The sequence below is a fragment of the Halichoeres trimaculatus genome, unplaced genomic scaffold (assembly GCF_033239565.1).
Source record: "Halichoeres trimaculatus isolate MK-OKI-2021-1 unplaced genomic scaffold, fHalTri1.1 fHalTri1_scaffold_4, whole genome shotgun sequence".
NCBI lineage: Eukaryota > Metazoa > Chordata > Actinopteri > Labriformes > Labridae > Halichoeres > Halichoeres trimaculatus.
Genome location: NW_027437182.1, coordinates 39246739 through 39264883, shown reverse-complemented (window position 1 = coordinate 39264883; position 18145 = coordinate 39246739). Strand labels below are relative to the sequence as shown.

At 41.5% G+C, this 18145-nt stretch overlaps 1 protein-coding gene across 1 annotated transcript in view; it reads left to right on the top strand.

The window, feature by feature from the left end:
- Positions 1-18145, top strand: part of LOC141788685 (cadherin-2-like) — a 176355-nt gene that overhangs the window by 143224 nt on the left and 14986 nt on the right. Inside the window, exons 14-15 of the mRNA XM_074667672.1 lie at positions 4788-4927; positions 12831-12992. Of these exons, the coding sequence (XP_074523773.1) occupies positions 4788-4927; positions 12831-12992 (302 nt within the window). The remainder of the gene's footprint in view (positions 1-4787; positions 4928-12830; positions 12993-18145) is intronic.

The window sequence follows — 18145 nt, the reverse complement described above, 5'->3', positions numbered from 1 at the left end:
AGCTGCTTTGGCTCCATGAGTAGCTGAGGAAAATCTGGTTTATTTAATTCAATGGAAGAGATTTGGTGAACAGGAAACAATAAGAACAGAAAGAACAGACAGATAGAGACGGCAGAAGTCTACCTGTCCTTTGAGCCCTCCAAACAAAAGACAGGAAGTAAACACGAGGCTTTGTACCAGGCACGCTGACCGCCTAATGGAATAAGACCAATTTGTGAGCAGGGCCCAAGCAGTGGTGTTTTGTTTTAAATAGACTCCTTGTATTGTATTTTGTGTCCTAGAAAAGCCACCAGCTGCCCCTGTTGGGTTCACAGAGAAATGTTACTAATGGTGACAAGCCATTTTTCAAACCGCCCCTCCAGGGTCTACATTTTCCTCACTTAGAGTCTCTCTCAGCCTTCTAATCGGCTTTGGCCCTCGCAGGTACAGCTGCAGGTTGACAAACACGTACACACAGCACAGCTCTGCTGTCTCATAAATCTCTCTACATTAATGTGATCAAAGGAGAAAGATTCACATCCAGTTTCATCCACTCCAGTCTCAGATGAGTCCCTTATGGGGGGATTTAAGCAGTAAAGAATTAAACCAAGACTCATACAAAGTAGACTGTAGCAGAAACAGAGGCTTTGAAGCAGTAATGAAACATAAAGGATCACTGATACAGAACAGGTCTCTTTAAACATGTTCTCATGGTTCTGGTCAGACCACACAGGAACAGGATTTGTCCTCAGCAAAGCTGCTGAGTTTCTTCACGTAAAATCAATACCAGAGGTGACTGTGTTTTGATATGAGCTATTGAAAAATGAAGACATGTGAGCACTAATACAGAGTGCTTTTTTGGAGAAGAGTGGTCAGAATCAAAATCAGAAATACTTCTTCAGGCCGGGGGGGGCTTAAGCCCTTGGTTTTGCACATGCACCTCTGCTGAAGTGGTGTCTCCATAAGATCAAGGTGAATGGATACACAGGTCTTGAAATGAAGACAAACCAGGACCTCACCAAGAGATATGACAATTTTCCCATGATCTGGATATTTTTTATCAGATATCCAACCCTTTGCTACTCCATGTAGATATTATCCGTGATTTGAATCTTTGGCTTTATTTTGAAATTGCTCATTATAATGATCTAGCGAGCACTGCTATAGCAACAGCTACAGCTAAAAATTGCTACACTGATGTCAGACTGAGGTCACAAATTCACTGCAAACTGTCTCCACTACAATGAACTGCATTTCATGAATGATTCAACAGATAAGCTGCATTAGCTACATAAGCTATGATAAGCTAATGTTGCAGTATTCAGCTACAGAATAAAGCTTCTAAATACTGTCACGTTACCTTAGCACTAGCTTGTCCTAGCTTAACTGTCTCATCATTCATGTAATGCAGTCCATGGTAGTGAAGTCTGTTTGCTGTGAGCGTGTCGCCGTAATCTGACATGAGTTTATCAATAGTTAGTAAAAATGTGTTCACTTTGGAGGAGAAGAAACAGTCGCTCTGACTGAGACAGCTAGCAAGCAACTAGGGTCGATGACGTAGCAGGAATTGAGTGGCATCTTGTTTCTTAGAGATATTTTTTTACTCCTTCCCCTTGGCCCTTAAAACAGAGGGATAAGGTGAAAGGGTAGACAAAGCGGTAAGAGTGAAAGTTGGGATTGGCCCTTAGTGTGACCTTCACTCATCACACTATAACAGCAGATCGAAATAAGATAGAAATAGCTTAACAAAATAAAAAATAAGTACCAACGAGATAGGTTTATAAAGACAGAATGAAAACGAAAATGAAATTAATTAAAGAAAAAAAACGTTTATGTTAAACAGTAAAACAGATATTACACAATTCTTTAGCCAATGTACACATTATAAAATTTAGTAAATATTCTTTTGTGTTTACATGAATGTTCCCAGGTTAAAAATCCAGTGTCTAAACCAGGGGTGGGCACACTTTTTGATTTGTAGGCCACAATGAGTTCTAACATTTGACAAAGGAGCCGGACCAGGAGCAGATGGATGGAGTGCTTTGGTAACTTATCAGGGTATCATTCGTTCATTCCATATCCGTTTTAGAACCCAAAATCGGAAAACGGAAGACGACTTGTTATCAATTTTTCATTTTCAAATCAAAATCAGAAAACAAATAACGGTCTATTTTTCGCTGTTTTGAAATTATAATTAGAATATGAGAGAATGGAATCATAATGGGATTTTTAATCTGTGTATGGTTCGTTCTTTCGTTATTCTGTTTCAAAACAAAATTAGAAAAAAAAAATGAAAAAAATCCTCTTTTTTTTTTTTCTGTTGTAAAACCAAAACGGAAAAACGGAATTACAGAAAAACAGAAAAACGCGTATTTTCTGTCCTGGTTTTAAAAATGAAAAAACAAAAAATAAGAAAAGATTGTGTCAAAATTGTTTGTGTGATATTTTGATATTAAATGTGAACCTCTCTATATAAAAAATTGACAAATAACTCACATTAAAGGTTTATACAGACATGTTCCTGAGCTTTTTTTTTTTTTTTAGGAGTAACAGATCGCTGACGATCCACTCCATCTTATCCGTGCGCATATGCGCACTTCCATGTGTTTCAATGAGTTTTGTTTTGTCCACTTTCCTTTTCTTAGGTCCATTCATCTTTACAGAAGGGCTGATGGGTCAGAGGGTTAAATGCAAACGTGGAGTAATAGGCCTACGCTTCACCTCAACAAAGCCAATGTCTCTACAGTGCGCCATCTAGTGGGTTTAATCATTTAATTTTTTCAAGTTCGGCGGGCCGGATTAAAACGTTTAACGGCCCGCATGTGGCCCACAGGCCGTAGTTTGCCCATGCCTGGTCTAAACCACGATGCACAAAGTTCCAGATCTGTTTTTCCATTTTCATATTGGTCTGTCAGAGCTTCTGGGTGTTTTTTTTAATTTTTTTATTTATTTTCCATCCATCCATCCATTTTCTACCGCTTATCCGGGGTTGGGTTGCGGGGGCAGCAGCCTAAGCAGGGAAGCCCAGACTTCCCTCTCCCTAGCCACTTTGTCCAGCTCTTCCCGGGGATCCCGAGACGTTCCCAGGCCAGCCGAGATGTAATCTCCCCAGCGTGTCCTGGGTCTGCCCAGGGGGTCTCCTCCCGGTGGGACGTGCCCTATTTATTTTATTTTATTTTATTTATTTATTTATTTTATTATTATTTTATTTATTTATTTTATTTTATTTTATTTTATTTTTCTTTATTTTTTTTTTTTTTTTGGGGGGGGGGGGGTAAGAATAATCGAAAAACACAGAAAAGCTGAGGAGATAAATGTAATGTGTTGTTTTTTTTTGTCTTTCCACTTTAATCATTCTTTTTAATCCCTCCGATTAATCTGAGAAATCAGGAGGGCTCAGCAACATCTCATCTCTGTGCCTGAGCAGCTGTTGGAAGTGGACTGAAAGTATTTTCGTTTTGTGGTTGTGCTCTGTGGATAAATCACCAGCAAGCTCACCAGAAAGCCACCCTGATGGTTGCTATTAGGTTTTAGCCCCCTGGACCCCCACAGCCCCGTCCATTAAGCGCTAAAGCAAAGGACATTAAGACCCACAACAGCCAGACTGCCCCCCGGGATTCTGGTAGTTTTCTCATATTTCATTTTTTTTTTTTTACTGATTAAGGAATTTAAAGATGGCCTCCACGTGGCAGGAGCTGTGGAGACAGGTTGATTCTCCTTTAGTGCTAAGCATCACTGCTGTACCAGCATCAGCTCATTATAAACTAACTTACCAGATCTTATACTGTAAATCAAAGACATTTTAAGACCCCTCAGGACCCCTCAGTACCCCAAACAAACAAGTTTCAAAATGCCAACGGAGAAATGGTACACCCTTCTCTGTGTCTGCTGTTGGTTTTATCCAAATGTCAGGATGGTGTCAGGATTCAGTCTTTGGTTTACATTTGGTTGATTTCAGAGTTTGGGTTACCCCATGTTTCTACCTTGTGGAGTTTCATCAATCTTTGTGATCCTTGTCTCCTGTTTCTCTGTGTTTCCTGTTTTTGTCCTTGTTCCTTATGGTTCTGTTTCGGTTCTGTTGTGTGTCAGCTTTTTGTCACATTAATTCTGAGTGTTTGAGTGCTTTGAGTTCATCTCGCTCCTGTGCTGATCATTGGTCACTTTGTTTGGTTTATTTCTGCCTGTGATTCCCTCCTGTCCGATTGCCCGTTTGTCTGTGTAGTCTCTGGTTCTTGAGTTCTCTGTCAGTTCATCATTGCAGTTACATGTCACGTGTCTCCCGGTCTCTTTGTGAGTGTTACTCGTGTCTTTGTGGATTTAGATTTTCTTTGTGTTTTGGATTTTGGATTTCTTTTGTTTGATGATCCTTGGACATATGCGTTTTGGTCAAATCCTTTTTTGAGTAATCTGTGCTTGGGTTCCCCACCTCTTGCTTTTCCTGCTGTGATCCTCGACAGATTGTACACAGACATGACAGTAAGAGGGAGAAGTGAGTTTCAGAGGAATTTAAGGTAGAATTTAAAGGTAGATAAAGCTACTAAAAACCATAAAAGAAAAAAATGAACAGTAGGTTTACTTTTCATGGTCAACCCAATGTGTCATCTGTCAGAATACTTTTTCCTAATAATTATCTTTCCTTGGCTCACCATTAGAGCTGGATCGCACTGGAACTTCCTAACAGAACAGGTTCTGGTGTAGCTTTGTAACTTTGATTTCATTATTTGACAGAAAGTTCTGGAAGCCTCTCATGTGTTTATCATTCATATCAAACATGTCCCTGTCTTCTTCCTTCCACCCCAATCCTGCAGTGCTGGTGCTGATGTTTGTGATGTGGATGAAGAGGAGGGATAAAGAGCGGCAGGCCAAGCAGCTCCTCATAGACCCTGAGGATGACGTCCGGGACAACATCCTCAAATACGATGAAGAGGGAGGTGGAGAGGAAGACCAGGTACTCATGCACAGTCACTGTCAGAGGTTTATGACAAGAGATTTTAAGAACAAAGATCTGCTCTGATCCCTGCTTCTCCCTCAGGTTCCTCTGCCTGCTGCTGCCTTCGTGTATTTGATTTGCTGAGCAGACTGTAGCGTGTCACTGGTGGTTCCTACACACTGTTACCCTCAGTGCTCACTTGTTTTTTCAAAATAATCATCAAAAATCTATTTAAATAACTAATTTAGATCAAATAATTAACTTTGTGTGTGTGACTGAGAAATTCGCATCAACTGTGTTAGCCATTAAAAAAACCCTGTAAATCAGCACTGCTTTGCTCCAAAGTCACATGACCCAAATCAGCTGAGGTCTCATCCTTTTCGGTGGGAACCTTGAAGAAAGTGTGACGTGTTTCAGCTCCTCCTCATCAGTATTTCATCTGAATGATTGTCTATACATGGGGCACATTAACTGTTCATCAACTGTGTTACCAACATTTTCTGCTGTTCTTACTAGAGATGTTATAAAGAGCAAACTGTGAAGAAAAGAAGCAGAAATATGAGCTGATGGAGGTCAGGTGGTGCCATGTTCAGGCTCTGCAGTTAGCACAAGGGACAAAAAATGGAGGAAATGTGGACTGTGTTAGCATCACTAAATGTAGAGTTGGAGAGACAGGTTTCTCTCTTCTTGTCCTGTCAGCTGGTTACTGGGAATTTTGAGACATAATTCTTTAAAATTTAGTTAAACTGTGATGTAAATAATGAGGGACATTTCTGGGGAGCGTGGTCTGACAGAGAAATGTTGAATAACTCTAAATTCACTATAATATAGATTTATGGTGAAAAAAATAGTCATGTTTGTCCATAACACAGTCAACGACAAAATGTACCAATTTTTTAATTATTCAAATATTTGAGAATTCATTGGAGCTTAAGTTTGCTGACTCATGGATTTAGTACATTCCAGATATAATTTGCAAACAAATAGAATATGAAGCAAAAAAACTGCATCTTTTTTCACTGCTTTGTTTACCTGAAATGTTCTCCTAATTTTACAATCACTCATATGCTTATCCTTTAAAACTTGATGCAAATGCACACAGACACATATTCCGAAAAACAACCTAAAACACTCAGAACGTTTTGCACAGACACACCCTCTGCTTCAGTTTTCAATCATCTGTCCTCTAGCTAAGATTAAGTGTACTACAAAAGAGGACCTCCAAACAGGATTAATTGCTTTCTGTGTGGATAACAATTTCCTGTGTCTCTCCACGCAGCTCCTCTGCTGGTGCCAAGCACATAAGCTGCTCGACACTTCTGCTGGGAAAAGAGTTTAACCCTAAATTACCCAGAGGCCCAGACAGAGGACATGTTTTACATTACAAAAGCTGCAGGATGTGGCTGCGGCTTTCACTCTGTAGATGGAGGCAGGATACACTACGTGTGTGCAGAAAAACAAAATGTACAAACAGAAGATAACCTGTTGTTCTGCAGCAATGATCCAGACGTCAGAGAGCTCAATGTGAATGTTTCAAATGCTCAGCCCCCCTACAGAGGGGGGGCAGACCAAAGTTGTTCATTTACCGGAGTGAGACGGAACTGAAGCTCTGCACCAATGCCACTTTTCAAGTGGGACATGCCCCCTAGTGGTAAAATATTTAACAACATGACTGCATACAGAAGGGGGACAGTTTAAAACCAGAGTGAGACAGGTGTGGATCTCGGCAGAGATACACAGACTTTACCAAAGACACAGTGAGCACAGAGTGAAAATCAATACGTAATGAAGAATCAGTTCAAAATAAAAGAGAAAAAGAGTGTTCGGCTTTTTCTGCAGTGAATTTTTGTTACGTCCCGTTTATTTCTTTGCTGAGCGTTGATAAAATGTTTTAAAGTTGTGGATGCTGCTCCTCTCAGCTGTAGTATGAACGGAGCAGATTGTATTTTATCACAATTTCAGAGATATTGCTTTGACTTTCCTGAAAAAAGTGATGAAAACACAGATAGTCAATGCAAAAAATGAAATATTATCAAGTGTTTTTGTCTTATTTCAGTAGATAATGTCTTCATGGACCTAATGAGCCACATTCACATGGCTTGGTCTAGAAAATGTCTTATTTCAAGTTAATTAAAGACAAAAATGAAGTCTGAGTTGCTTGTAAAGTTAAAAAAATCTGCCAATGGAAAAAGACAGAAGTTACTTGTAATTAGACATTGTAGTTTCAAGCAAATTTCTCTTTTTCCATTGGCAGCTTTTTTTTTACTTGTTACTGTTACAGCCCCACAGATGGCAAGAGTATGAAAGTGGGAAGTAACAGAAATGAACCCAGGACAAAAGAGGGATATAATTAAGCGTTTGTAACAAGCGTTTGTAGCGTTGATTACAAAATAAGGAGACCAAACCTCGAAACAAGCATCTAATGAAATAAATAAACAAGCCAAGTCCAAAATCCTACGGACAATGCTCAACCGCTCTTTCAGCCAACCAGCCTCTGTAGACTGGACACACACAGTCAAACACGCACACTAGCACAGACTGCTGCCTCCCTCCTGCTCTTGTACTGGTCCTGCTGATAGTCAAGCAGCTACAGGTAAGCCCAATCACCTGGAGCTACAGTGGAGGCCAGGGCTGCACCTGTAGAGGTAAAGAGCAGGGGGGTATTCCACAAAGCTGGCTTAGCTCAAAGCTTGGCTTATTTCGGTCAGCCGCGCTAACTTTAGTGAGAGTTGGGTTCCACAAACGAGGCTTACCGTACACTCATACCAGAAGCGTCAAATTCGCTTGTCGACGCTCTGGCCGCTCTCATCGCACTGCGTGGCAGTTGAAAACACACAAATGCACACAGGCAGGGGAAGCACTGCAAGCTGCCGAAGGGGCGGGGCTTACAAGCTGCGGTGCAGATGTGTCACCCTGGGAGGTTGTGCTCAGCTGTGCTCTGGATGACAACGTTCGCTCCTAGAGCTTTTTCCCTATTTTTTTTCCTTTCTGTGGGTGTCCTTCAGGCCTTATCACCTCTTCCTGCAATCATCAACCACAAACAACATACAAAATCAGGGGTAAACACATTTTTCCTCACAGGTCTGTCAATCACATCACACACATATACATCAGTCTGCAGGAGAGCAGGATCCACCATGTCTCTTTCTGCGTATGGAGAATCATTCTTTTTTTAATGTCCCTGTAGATAAACAGAGACACATCATACAGCTCCGGGAAGCCAGACACAGCAATAATACGTTCGTCCTCCATTGTTTATCCTCGTTCTCCCCCTCAAAATCTTCCTCCCGGGAATACAGGTCGGCCTGTTGTTGGTTCGCGCTGCTGCTCATTTGCATAAAGTTGAGCTTCTCTCAACTTCAGCTCATGGCTCGCTCCGTTTGCAACGTGCCACTCGTGATCGCCGCCGCCACAAATGCCCCTCGACGCCGGTGATCATAGAAAATGAAGGGCAGCCGGACGCCGCCGACGCTCAGACCGCTTCTGGTGTTAGTGTACAGTTAGGGCTAGTGTGGCTTGGTAACCATGGTAAATTAGCCAGCGCGACAAGCCTGGTCCCGGGCAGGCTTATGGTCAGGCTTACCTTAGCTGCGTCTCAGAGAAGGTCAGACAGGCGTCTGAAATATGCCTTGTGAACTGCAGGTGTCACATTAAACTAATCTATACCTCTGAGACCTTTCGGTAACTTTTCTGACACCTGCTTAAAACCCAAAAAGTCAGAAGGATCGTGAGGCCCTGCTTTCATGGTCCATATTCATACTGAAAATCAAGATCAAGCTTTTGTCCTTCAGCTCCACAGGAGGTTTCCATCCTCCCTGAGCTCGCTTTAGGACACCTGCGTGATCCTTTGACAGGTGAACCGCCCCAGTTATACTCGTCTGGAATAACTTTGAATTAAGACATGTCAGGTACTAGACTGTCTGTCTCTTGTGCAGGAGAGTCCGTGGCTGAGTGGTTAGAGAGCACGACGCAGACTCACAGTGATACGTCTTTCACTTTCAGCGTGGGTTTGATCCCACCAGTGGTAATTATTTAAAATGATCTGATTTTCTTTCTTCTGTCACCCTCTAAGTACAGTCAGCATATAACAGAATAAAAGACACAAATTGTCTTATGATATGAAAGGTGACAACAGCCACAATTTTCCATATAAATACCTTCCTTTACCAGAGGTTTTGATGAAACATCGCCACATGAAGTATATGGGCCTATAAATGTGTGTGTATATATATATATATATATATATATATATATATATATATATATATATATATATATATATATATATATATATATATATATATATATATATATATAATATATATATATGTATATTGTGGCTTCGGCGATATTTTTTACTACTTTTTCTCCTGTGTTTGTCTGGAGATCCTACATGTAACCATGGCTGCATTGTTTACATGCAAAATTAGCTGTTAGCAGCCTGTAGCATGTCAATGCTAACTAGTGTAGGGCTTGATGATTTCCCTCGAGCTGAGGAGGAGGAGGTGAGGACGACGTGCTGGTTCTCGGATGTGAGCTGGGAGGTGACGACGTGGACCTGTCCTTCCATCCATCCTTGTTGGGAACGTGGGATCTAGCCCCGGGGGATGGACGAGCTAGCTGTGCTAACCCAGTGGCATTGTGCTGTTCACGGACGTGGCTGACGGAGCTGACATCGGACGCCAGCGCCACATTGGAGGAGCTTCGCCTGCTGTGAGCAGACAGGATCCAGGAGACAGAGACTGAACAGACTGCTGAAGAAGCTCAGTCCTGGACCCTGTGGAGGTGGAGACTGGCTGGACTGGAGAGTGGTGGACGAGTGGTGGACGGGATGTTGTCATCTAATTTCTTATGGACTGTTTTTGCACTTTCTATACTCTTTCTTACTTTTGTTTTCTTAAATGCTGCGGTGACTCCTGAATTTCCCCTCGGGGATAAATAAAGTATTTTCTATTCTATTCTATTCTATTATATATATATATATATATATATATATATATATATATATATATATATATATATATATATATATATATATATATATATATATATATATATATATATATATACACGACTCCATGAGGAGTTTTTTCTCCGCTGAGGGAAACGTCTCCGCTCTCGGTTTTGACATGATTTGGTCATTTCAACAATCGACACGTCAGGGCTTTTTATCTACCGCGGACGCGCGCTTAGCCGCAGCTTGGATCAGCCTGGATTGAATAAGCGTCTCTGAAAATCAGCTGAGCCTCGTTAGTGGAACAAGTTGCAGCTAAGATTTAAGTGGCTGCTTATTCAAGCCACGCTTACCGGTGATTGCCCAGCCTATTTTAGCCAGCTTTGCGGAATACCCCCAGGAGGGGGGAAAACAAACACACACAACACAACAAAGCCAATACGGCTGGTGCTGTAACAGTTACAAGCAATTCAGACTCTATTTTTATCTTTGAATAACTTGAAAAAGGACATTTTTTTGGACTGAAAAGTTGAATGTTGCTCATATTAAGTGTAAAAAGACAATTTTTTGTGAAGCTGCATCCGTTTAGCAGTTCAGCTTTTATGTGACGAATAAATCAACCCCCCTTTCTCATGGTAGGGGAAACACTCACACAGTACAAATCCATTTAGGCTATAAACAGCCTGTCTAACTGCTTGTGTACTGTGAACTCTGACCTTGTGTGTGAAACTTTAGAATAGACATGTTTTTAATAAAGAAGTGAAAATATTCTGTCCCTGAGGACGTCTGTCTTTGCTTCTTGTTGAAGAAGAAGGGAACGTAAACAACATTTCTTTCCTCCCTGCCAGGTTGCCGCAGGGCTCTCAGCAGCTCTTCACTGAAAAGTATTCTGTTGGTCGGCCATTATCTTGAACAATGCCCAAGGTCAGCCAACAGCAGGCTGTTATTGTCCTGAAAAGGTCTGCTTTAGTCCATTTCCCTGGAGACCAGGGAACAAGAAATGGTTTCTGGGTGGTTGCTGCAGTGATTCAGACAATTCCATTCAACAGGAACAGATCAGAGGCTGTGACACACACTTCTCCTCTTCCTGCTGGCTGCTACACTGATGTGGTGCTGAGGGTGAAAGAGAGACTGTTTTGTTTTGTTTTTGTAAAGCGGATGCTAATTAAGTAGCATCTGAGTCAGGGAGTCAGTTCGCTCTCTCCTCAGGACATTATGTTGGAGAAATGGTAGATGGTGAATCAGAGGAGTAAGAAACCCTCATGTTCAAGTGTTGAACACATCAGGATCACAAAAAGGCGCTTCTTCATTTCTGTAGGTTCTGACACTTCAGCAGTCAGGTGTTTCTTTGAAGCACTCAGGGCTCCACCTGTCCTCTCTCAGAGACAGAGGAGTGGTTTCTGATGGGCACGTAGGAAGAGGAGTAAATAAAAGCGTGAATGACTTCCCCTGATCTTTGGCTGGCATTAGGGACTTTACCTTGGATTTATTCCTGAGCTTATAAAAACAACCCCCAACACCTTTATATATATATATATATATATATATATATATATATATATTCATTTTTAATATGTGTGGCTCAAAACACAGTCTCCAGTGAAAAGTTACACCAGATTTTTGGAAAAGGGTTTGACACAAATTGACAGACTACGATGATTAGAAATGATTAGGTCTCTCTGTGCCAAGGACAAACACATTGGTTTCTGATTTTGTTTTGTTTTAAAGTCCTTCTACATCTGGACAGCTAGGAAGTGCTGCCATGTTTGATTGGCAGTGATGTCAAATTGACCTCTGTCTAAGCCACACCCCCTCCCCTCACTCAGACAAACCGTAAACATAAAGCAACAGGTGCTATGGCAGGTGTCACAGGAGACATTTCACAGGATGCTGTTGATGGTTTTTGGTTCTCAAAAGGGGGTACACAGACCTTTAGGGATACACAAGGGCACTCCAGGGGGTACACAAGATTGTTCCCCGTGGGGGATGTATATAGTGACCAAGCAAAATTCCTCAACACTTTTTATTAATTCAATGTTTGAATAAAATCAAAATTTAAGTTTGTAAACTTGATATTATATCCAGTAGGCTTTTCAATCCCTTTATACCCCCCTCCCAAAAAAATAAGGGCTCTCCCTCAACCACGATAGCAACACAAATTACAGCATTGTGCTTAAAGCCTAGCAGCAATGCTGCTGAAAACACAGAGGGACACAGGCTAAGGAAGGCAAAACCAGAACCAGCGTAGTTTTGTAAATATTAGGAAAACGTGCTCAATGGGATTTACATCGACAAAGTTGCAACCAACTCAGGGCATTGGGATTTTTCTGCAGGGAGAAATTAGCCAACAGTAGCATGATCGCAGGACATCTTTGAGCAGCATTTTTTTTTTTTCAAAATCAACTTTATGTCTTTTTTGTGAAGAAATGTATGTTTAGCTATTGTTAATACTTTCAATTTGAGAACCATGAAGCCCTTAACTTTGTTACCAAAGAGGGCAGTTTAAGTCGACAATTGTTTCTATGTGCACAAACCTTTCCTCACTAGCATGTTGGTTATTTTCATTTTATAGTTGATGTAGTTATGTTTTGTGCCCATTTGGTCATGGTTTTTAGGGTTAACAACAATGTTATTGTTCAAAAAATTGCATTTTTTAAATCAGTGTTTTACATCTTTTTTCCAACCCTGAAAGGTACATCCCTGAAAAAAGACCGAGAACCACTGCTCTTTAAAGTCCTCGAACTGTTTTCATCAATGTGTTGGTGAACTAGGCTACTTTATGTAGGCCTCAGACTAAGAATATTAGTGATTAATTAAACATTTATTAAAATAAAATAAATAATACAGCACCAAGGTGGGGTCAGGGTAAGATGCTACGCTGTCAGTCTGTGTACACACATCGCAGGCCCTAAAGATGGTGCTCTCTTCACTGTCCTCACTTTAACACCAGAATGTTTCTGCCCTCAGGACTACGACTTGAGTCAGCTGCAGCAGCCCGATGCCCTGGAACCAGAGTGTATCAAGGTGGGGATCAGACGACTGGACGAGAGGCCTCTCCATCATGACCACCAGTACCCCCTCCGCTCTGCCGCCCCTCATCCAGGAGACATCGGAGACTTCATCCACGAGGTACTACAAACACACCGTTTGTTGGTGATGACAGAACAGTCTGGGATCAGCAGAGCTTTCACTGAACACCTAGGATAATATCCTTGTGGGAAGTGTCAGAGCTCTTGTCAGTCCGAGCCAGCCAGCGTGACCACAGCAAGAGGAGGGTGTCTCATCCTCACGAAATGACACCCAGCCTGTTTGGCCAGATTATGTTCTGCTGGTGGAAACATGCACTTCCCAGCTCACAGGAAGTGATGAATCACGGCTTGAGTGAAATGCAAACTGTCAGTTTGACAGCAGTAAGCAAACTCTGTGTCCAGAAAAAGCTGGATTTGCCAGCGTCAGATCTTATGCTTCTCTCATCCCTTTTTTATCCTTTGGTATAAACCATCAAAGAGCGGCCAGGATGTGTGCCGTTTACCTCATCACCTTACAGGATTTGGGGATATTGAAGATGAAACGCCTGTTTTTTTCAAACAGTTGTGATTAGTTGCTATTCTGAGCTGCTTGTGAAGACACTTTTCCACTGCCACATTTAAACACTTTGATTGCGTCTCATTAAAACAGAATGCAATCACTGTGGCACTGATCCCTCAACATTCATACAGATTTAAAAAGAAAGCTGCCGTCTGTCTCCAGGTTACATAAACCAGAACAGAGTTGATGTCCTGGAGAAAATATCCCTGAAGCGTGGTCATCAGAGTTTTCAGTCGGGGCATGCACACTAATGAGCAGCTCATAATTAGATTTGCTGATGGTCTGGATTAGCTGGCCTCAGACTCAACCACGGCCTGATTGTCTAATTGAAGGTAAATCCATTGAGTTTAGTTAATCCCACAGTGGCTGCAGCCACTCTAAAGTGCTGAGTTCAGTTTGAAGGAGCTCTGACCCTGTTTTTATTTTTCAGCTGGTATACACACACACTGTTTAATACTGTTACTGGTGAACAGAGCACGGCACATCATTACATGCAGGTTATACCAACAGGAGATGGATCATTTGGAGCCTGGACACTGTTAACAGGGCTCGAGACTGCAACCAAACTGGTCACATATGCAACCTTTTTTTCAGTGTGTGGAAGTAAGAATTTTATCTGCTCGCGTTTGTGTGAGCGGATATGCTTTAGTGCTTCCACTATCATGGGCCCTGCATCAGATATTGTGGTTTGAATCCGCCCTCTTTTTCACTGGCTTGGTCTCCTCCACCGCGTGTCACACACCAAAGACAGACAGAACTTCACAGCAACAAGGGTTTCACAATTTGTAGTGAACAGTTAGCCTCCTCACTTCAAGATTCATGATGCTCTAAACTCTCTTTATTGTAGACAATGATAAGTTAGAGCATTTCAGAGCTTGTGTTAGAGAGATCAGGGCTGACCACACGATGAGTCAACTTTTTAACAATGAACTATTTGAAGCACAAGTACAGGACTTGAATTAACTTAGAACATAAAATATAAGGGCTGGGCAACGATTAAAACTTTTAATTGTAATTAATCGCATGTTTTCCCTGATTAATCATAATTAATTGCATTGTGAAAGTGCCATAACATCTGTCATGCAAACACTAAATCAGTACTTGTTATACAGTAGCAGTTAAATCATAGTGCAAATCAAATTTACAAAATGTAAATACAAAATTAAAGCTTATTGCCACTGTCAGGGCATTAAAGTGATACTCTGGGATGGAACAAGTTGGGTCCTATCACAAGGTTTAGGGCAGAAATTACCCCTACAGCAGTGTTTTTGTGCAGCAGAGGCCCAGAGCGCTCGCACCAAACACCCCCTCCCTGCTCCTCTGCTGGTTTCCTCTGCACTCAGACGGGGCCATATTTTGCTTGACCAAAAACACAAATAAACGGACTCCCACCGAAAAAACTCTATCGGTCTGCATTCACGCTTTATTTAGAGAATCTTCAGCACGTTGCTTTCACACAAAACACCGCTAAATAAGGCTCTAATTCTCATCGTGTCTCTTCATCCTGGCAGACTACCTGCGTTTGTTTATATCTGGCACGCCGCACACGGACTGATACACTAAGCGGCGAGCGCCTTTATGGGGCAACTCCGGTTTTTTGACACCTGGACCTTATTTATAGGTGTGTGCATGCTCATATACTCACCCAGACAAACATCGTGCAGCTCAGGGTCCTTCGGAAGTTATTTAGATCCAACCGATTTTAGCCGCACTTAACGGGGGCCATGGCAAGGGAGCTTCAGCGCAGGACATAATCTCTGCAAAATCGCTCATTTCGGCTATATTTTTTCATCCATCGCTATTCATCGTTATCACAAACACACTCCTCTTCTATTGCTATAGGCGAACACTGTCCACAAGCGCACCACCAGTTTGCATTGAGTCGTGGACGTGCTCCTGTTTGTTGTTCTCAAGCCAGCTCTTCGTCTCTCTTCCTCTGCATCCGTCTTTCATGGAGCTCCTCGTCCGTGTACTCAGGCTCAAACCGGTAAGGACAGCTGTCAAACTCGAAGTCGTAGTCTGAAGACGGTAGACGGGCTGACTTTATGATAACACTAGCGATGGAGGAAAAAATATAGCCAAAATGCCCCTCTTCTCCATGCTTGTTTTGGTTACTCATCGTGTTTTTCCGCCAATTTCACTTCCGATCAGCGACAGACATTTACAAAATAAAAGCATGTGAGCAACATGCACTAATGTGCGATAAAATATTTAACGGTGTTAATAGATTGATGGGTTAACGCGAAAATAACGCGTTAACTTGCCCAGCACTATAAATTATATATAAATTGGAAATCACAGTATCATAACTATAATTGGGGAATAATCAGGAGAAATCACGAGACGGGAGAACAGCGAGAGAAAGGGTTAAAAAATGGGAGACTCCCCTTCAGATCAGGAGTGTTGGCAGCCTGTCAGCTCTCCTGAGATAGAAAAATAATTAGTTTATGCATGAGGCAGATCGCCAAAGACAAAAACAAAACATTTTCTCTGTAATTTTTGTTTATTTGATTCCGTGCAAAAAAAAAAGGGTGTAGAGGCCTGATTAAACACCAGTTTGTGTCTTAACACACCAGACCAGCTGCATAGAACAGTCACATCAGTAACATGAGCATGCTCTCTAGCTAACCTCTCACACAGGCTAAGAGGACAGGTTAGTGCAGTGGGTTAATGTGCCCACTGCTGTAAATCAAGATGACTTAAATTTACAGTGGTTGACAGAGAGGTGCTGAAAAGCTTTTAAAAGGAACCCCGACTGTAAGGACTAATAAGCATAAAAATGCTTAAATGCTTGTCTCAAACAAGGATTTGTTGTTAAAAGACATAAAGAATTGTTTTTTCTTTAAAAAAAATACAGTTTAAAACACTGTTTCTATCCTACTTTCTATCCGTTTTATTCTTGGTTGATGACTTAGATTGGTTGTTTGGTGCCGAGCGTCTGGATATGCGGTTTACTCACTACTAGTCTCTGTAAGTGTAGCGTGAATCGGTGTCAAATAACGACTGATTAATTATTAACAGCAGAATGCCAGCATTCCACCGGAGCAAAAGTATAACCTTCAAAAAACATCTAAACTTACAATATGTGAGTTTAAATTTAAGGCGGGGCACCACCCAATTTAGAGAAAAGAGGGAAACTTTAGAAAGGTTTACTGTCAGAATTTGTGATTTAATAATTCATAGAATTATTAATTATTAAGTCTCGATATCAAAAGGCTGCTACATCAATTGTGAGTTATTTTGAACGGTGTACAGAGGCCGTTAATTTCAACCACACAAAGACAGAAAGCAATATCTTTATTTATGAAAAGTTTATTTACTAACTAAAAGAAGAAATATGTGCATGAATAAATGAACAGGTGAAAGATATAAAAGGATAAATGCATTGAAGAATTGAAAGTGAAACTGATCATAAAAACTGGAACAAATGGAATAAAATGACATAAACCAACCCGCATAAATCTAACTAACCCACCCAAGATCTCTGGGGCATTGACCACGATATACCAATAAATGCAAGATTGTCTTACACAAGTTCTGAGGTCGATGGTGAGAGCGGAGGTGGCAACAGAGATGGCTGGGTCCCGCTGCAGGTGTCTGAGGAGGTGATGTCCGATAAGTTGAGTCCGTAGGTGCGTTGCCAGTTGCTGGGAGCAAAGTTGTTGATGACGTATGTAGGTTCAGGAGCAGAAGAAGAAGAGCCTTCTGGATGAAGGAAGGAGGAAAAGAGAGCAGCCTTCGTGTAGAAGGATGAAGGAAGAGAGCCTTCTGGAAGACGGATGAAAAGAAAGAGCCAATGTTCTTGTCCTGGACTGGAGTTTTACTAAGCTTTTCCGGCCCCCCCACATCTCATCTTTCAGCACGTGGATCAGATTGTCCCAGAGATCACTAACTAACTATAACTTTAAACTGTAAAGAGACTCCTACATGTAATAGTCAAAATCACATTTCTTATGATTTAAGCTTCACATCAAGACTAAACATGACAGGTTTTTCTCTTTATGAACCCAATAAAATAAAAATCAAGTTGTTAGAATGGGAAGACAGCAGTTTTCACACACACATTATCAATGATTGTCATTACACTGTACATGTTTGCAAAGGTGAAGATGTACATGTAAGTCTTAGTGTAAAAACATCATTTTTGTGCTGTTCTCAACTGTGTGAATCAAAGAGTCTTTGTCTTTGAGGAGAAGGTGGGGAGCAGATCTTCCCCTTGGCATTCCTTCTCTCCTGTTCCCAGAGAGAAAGGTCAAGGGTCACAAGATACTAGGTGGAGGCTGAGAGGTCTCTCCAGCCTCTCCCTGAAAGAAGGATGTCTGTACAGTTTCACATGTCCGCCAGGTGTCAACGAAAAGTCTTCGAATTTACAGCGATGTCTTAATGTTTTATAGTCTTGCAAACATCAGAGGAAGGGATGAGGCAGACTTCAGGAGAAAACCACTTCAGGGCAGAGGTCTGTTTTTCCAAAACTTACTTTAAGTTGGAGACCAGGTCAGAGCTGTGAAACCAGGTCCCAGCCTGACTTACGTTACATAAGTCACTAGGTTTCAGGAGCGAAAAAAACTATTATAATGCCACATTGCGCTGCTTTTGGGTGCACTTTTCAGTCGAAAGGAAACAAGGAGACTGATGTTAGTCTGCACAGCTTCCCAAAAGACAAGAGAAAAAGGAAGTTGTGGGAAATCGCTTGT